Raw genomic sequence first — 4,881 nt, 5'->3', positions numbered from 1 at the left:
AACATTTAATTTCGGATGAATGAAGCTGTGGTGTGGGAGAAGCTCAGCAGTCACACCTCTGGTGATGCGACGTCCACTCACTCCTCCGAGGAGGCGACGCTTTAAGGTGTGAAGTGAAACAACCTGGCAGATGAATCTGTCTCTCCATCTGTTTTCATTTTTAATAATGTATATGTGATATTCAATCTTAAATAACTGTGAAGTCAAATACACAAACTGGCTGCATCTGGGTTTTAAAATGCTGCTCTGACTTTTGAGAACGCATGACAAGCATTTTTTTGCTATTTTGTCATTTCTGAAAGACACAAATAAAAATAACTTAGTTCAAAACATTTCTAAATAAAAGGATGAAAATAAAAGTCCCAACAGTTTCCCAGATCAACTCAAACATACCTTCTGTACAAAGCCTCCCCCAAAAGGTTTCTCTTAGCACAAATAAAAAGAAATGCATCCGAGAGTTTCTCATCACAGAAGTTGTAATTAATTAAGAAGTTGAGTGTAAAACCATTCAGTTTATACATAAAACAGAGACTCCTCTCACAGCCGGCAGCCTCTCGTGACAGTAACAGTCTGTGAATCCAAACAGAGTCAAAATAAAAGCGGGTTTGTGAGAGAGCAGTTCCATCTCACACGGGAGACGGTGATGACTGGAAGAGGTTACTCTGTACAGTGTACATACATACTTACACACATATACAGACATGTGCGCTCTGCGCAGGGCAGGAGCAGTGACACAGAAACACAACATCCTCTTGACCTCACAGCAGGGGGAGCAGCCCACTTCCATTGCGCTGCATCCACCAGTTCCTGCATTAGTGTACCTCCGTTGTGTGGATACCAGGGCAGGCCTGTGCTCAGGAGCCCCGACCTCTTCAAATGTCAATCACATATGAACATGAAGGCAAAAGCACCTGCAGCCTCAGGAAGAATGTCCCAGCTTCTCCTTCTCGTGATTATTGCTCAGGTGTGACTCATGAGGAGTTCAAAGTAAAATAAAAAAAAAAAGATTCTGTCAAAAATCTCTCACAATGTGGTCCCAACGGCTTCTCATCCAGTTTTGTCCCATTGAAGCCAATAATTCATTCAGATCTGATGAAAAATCCCTCCACCTTTAAAATAACCTTTGTAACGTTCTATACAATCATTTAAGACCAGGTCACTGAATTTTTTTACTGCACTCTATTTCTAAATACTCAAAGTCAAACAGAAAATAAATGACCGTGTTCTGAAACGGAACAGATGAAAGCAAAATTACAAACATTACAATGAGTAATGTAAATCATGATAGGTAAAGACTGGTCAATCTCCGTTTCAGCCTTTTCTCTCCCTCCACTGATTTTTTTTGCCCCCAGGACCTGACTCCTGCCTTAAATTTGAATAAGAATACAAGATTTGTGTCGGTAAGAAAATAGCAAGGAACATTTCCAGGTCGGGGTCGGTTTTCATCTTGATAATATGGCACTTCATTCTGGACTTTTGTAGAGAGAACTGTACAATTATATAAAAGATTTGCTTCCTCAAAATCACAAGCGTAAGTAAGACTTAATCCCAATGTCACTGTGCAACTGCCAACTAGTAAAGCATCACTGTAATGAAACCAGGCTTGGTTCTGACTTTAAGCACAATAAACACAGACACACAGTGATCTAAATAAGGCGTCTGGCCTTCATCCATCTGGTGACACATGCTGCCACTTACAGTTTCCATATCATTTTGGGGGGGGGGGCATTATTGTCGATCCAGTAGCTCTGCTTTCCCTGTTTCAACTTCAACTTCAAGTCAAATTGTCCCGGTAACAAACACCGGTCTGGTCCACAAGGTCAATCGGCAGACAACAAGCAATAAGACATTAATAGAGCAATGTTTGAAGTCTCTGGTTCTGCTGCCTTCCCTGTACTGTCCGTGTATGAACGGTGAGTCTAATGGTGGTGACCTATGGACAGCACCAGTGGGATGAGGCAGCCCAGCACCAGAGCTCCCACCTCCACCTTGCTTAGTCCTTTCCCTCCGTTGCCTCCTGTGGGCGCGTGACTGTGGCTGCCACCCCCGACCTCGGGGAGGACGTGGACAGTGGCCACATAGAGAAATGTGCCGGCGGAGAAAAGCATGGCAACACCGGTGGCGTTGAAGTCCGACAAGGCCTCTTTGCTGCTCTGAGGGAGTAACCAACAAAAAGGTCAGTCAGGAACAATGTCGCCAAAATGCATTTGGTCATTTAATTCTGTCAGTGAATGTTTTCCAAAGCTTTGCTCATCAAACAAGTTTCTTGTATTAACTGTAATAGATACCTGGCTAAGACCCAGAAATGTGAGCATGGAGAGGACAGGTGCTGCCAAAGCAAAGACCAGGAGATGTTTGCGAATGCGGTTCCTTTCAAGACCAGCGTGCATCAGGAAAGACACCAGACCAAACGCAGCTGGGGCCTGAAGGAATGAAGTTCACAAAAGCTCAAAAACATTCACAATTTTAAATGCAGATTGTTTTCTCAATACATTATACAGCCTTTAAAATATCAAAATATAAATATTTACAATGACATGAGCAATGATTACCTTATGCAACATGATAGCTACAAAGACAATGAGCTGAACGCTGGTCTGGGAGGTTGAGGCAGCAGCTCCTAGAGCTACCCCATCGGCTGGTGGGAAAGAGAGTTAGCGCAATGACAAAGATATTTAAATGTAGCATAATCAGGATAATTTGTGAATCACCAGGTGCCCAACCTACCAGCAGCATGCACAACCAGGCCCAAGGTAGTGGTTATTTTTGAATTTGCGACTCTTCCTGACTCTGGATCTAGTAGACAAAATAAAAAAAGAGTGTGACACCACAGCTTAACATGCAAGATATGTAAAGCATGAAAACAGGTCTGGTCACACAGGAAGTGCAATTAAATGAGTGTGTGCACATAGATCTGTACACATTCTTAGAAAACAAGTCATTTGGATGTTTCATGTACTTTTTGCTTCCTTGTCACTGACCTTCAGTGTTGTGCACATGAGAACTTCCAATCTGGTCCACAAGTAGCATAAAGACAAACCCCAGGACCAGAGACACGCCGATGCAGGCATGAAGCTCCTCGTGACTGTGTTCGTGTTTCCCAGCTGCACCCAGAGCTGCCTCAGCTTCAACCTTGGTCTCTGAGACTTCAGCAGCCTGACTGTGGCTGTGGTGTCCACCTGGAGACACAGTCATGGAGGGGGGGGTATTTTAATATTCATATGCACGGTAACTCCTATTTATTCACAACACTTTCACACAAAGCCCATCACCAGACCTTTGTAGTTTACTCCTAAGGATCAGTTTATGTGAAGTAACAAATTACTATATCTGACAAAGTTAATTAAGCAAACAAAACCAATGTCAATAGGTTGTACTGAACTTTGCTCTGTTTGAATAGGATTTAAACTCAACTCAACTTTGCAAAAGCAAGAGCCTATATCATGTATATGTCAAGGACATATAACTTGAACACTGCATATTGATCGTGCAACTATTTAGGCTAAAAAGGTGTAGCATCTAACCTTATATAGCCTAAACGAATCCCTGTTTACTTTTATCATGGTACAGTTCACATCACTGACGGATGTACTATTTAAAGGTTTTTGTTTGTTGTTCCGTTTTCTGACAACAGACTTTAGGTGACGGCTGATAAAAATCCTTATTTAGTAGTGTTATGCATCAAGTGATTTGTCAAAGCAGAAAATAAAGGGTTTTATACCAGTCTGTGCTGTTTTTAACAAAATAGCATTGCTTTTTTATGGGCACAAACACAAACCTTCTAGGATTTCTTCGTAAAGTGCATGGACTCCTTCAGGGATGATAACGGCCAGTGCGGTTCCGCAGAGCAGCCCTGCTCCCAGCACAGTGACCAGCTTCAGCTTCTCCTGGAGAAACAAAGCCACAGCCAAGACGTCAACGTCAGTATGCTCCTTTATTTTCACACAAGGTATGACCTTTGACCTCTGAAGCGAGGCTGGTGGCAAAGTCAGCTCAACAGTGCAATCAGTTAGCTTTGCATGGGATGAACTTACCTCTGAAAAGTTGACAGCTAAAGGGATTGTCCCGGCCACATAACATCCCACCAACATTGCAAGCGACAGCAGACTGATCGAAGTAAAATCGTCCATGACTACACTTTTTGTCTTCGCCTAATCTACTGACAGAAGTCCAATCTCCACCTGCACCTTTAACACGGGCTTGTAAACGCGTCTGTCAAGTTGAATTACATGCCCTGAACTACAGTCGCCACTCAATGATATACTACTATGATAATTTAAGTAGCGTCGCGTCCCTCCTTCGAAAACAAATCAGTTTGCAACCAACTAACCACGCTAACTCGTAACAGACCGTGCAGCCTGTGGCCTCGACAACGTTAGCGTGTCGATGCTAACTAGCTTCAGGAGCTGATTCGTCTCCTGAATTTAGCAAATAAACAGCGCTTACACGTTAACCGTCACGCTCAGACGACCGAGAACCTGCATTCTTTCTTGGGGTTTAGCGGTAAAAATGAATATTGCAACTTCCCGACTTGTTCAGCAGCTAGGTCGCTGGCTAACCGAGCATCCTCTTGTTTAGTGCCGATGAAAAGTACTTCCGGGTTACGTCACAGAGTTCAGCCTGCCACGTCTCTATGAAACGCGCTGGAGGTAGGACAGAAAGAGAGAAGGGTTAATACGCAATAGTTAATAAAAATAAAATAAAACTTTGACAAACAAAATTAACTAATTAAAAATTAAATAATTACAACCAAAAACAGAAAATGCAGTGTGCTGCATTGTGATATTTTGTTGGTTTACTTTTTCAATTGTTTGAATTATGCTTAAATAAACACCTATACATCTTATCAAGATGTTTATCAACATACAATCTTCTATTAAA

The 4,881-nt window shown here is 42.4% G+C and overlaps 1 protein-coding gene across 1 annotated transcript; it reads right to left on the bottom strand.

Moving 5' to 3' along the window:
• Window positions 1-141: 141 nt before the first annotated feature.
• On the bottom strand, window positions 142-4,613 carry slc39a9 (solute carrier family 39 member 9). Its single transcript, XM_029138865.3, has 7 exons — window positions 4,035-4,613; window positions 3,779-3,887; window positions 2,982-3,179; window positions 2,728-2,796; window positions 2,553-2,638; window positions 2,289-2,423; window positions 142-2,153 (listed from the first exon to the last, which is right to left on the bottom strand). The coding sequence occupies exons 1-7, from the start codon at window positions 4,128-4,130 to the stop codon at window positions 1,920-1,922; spliced, it is 927 nt and encodes a 308-aa protein (XP_028994698.1). The 5' UTR covers window positions 4,131-4,613; the 3' UTR covers window positions 142-1,919.
• Window positions 4,614-4,881: the final 268 nt, after the last annotated feature.

The sequence above is a fragment of the Betta splendens genome, chromosome 22 (genome assembly GCF_900634795.4).
Source record: "Betta splendens chromosome 22, fBetSpl5.4, whole genome shotgun sequence".
Classification (NCBI taxonomy): domain Eukaryota; kingdom Metazoa; phylum Chordata; class Actinopteri; order Anabantiformes; family Osphronemidae; genus Betta; species Betta splendens.
Note: the sequence above shows the minus strand (reverse complement) of the source record. Positions and strands in the feature narration are given on the sequence as shown.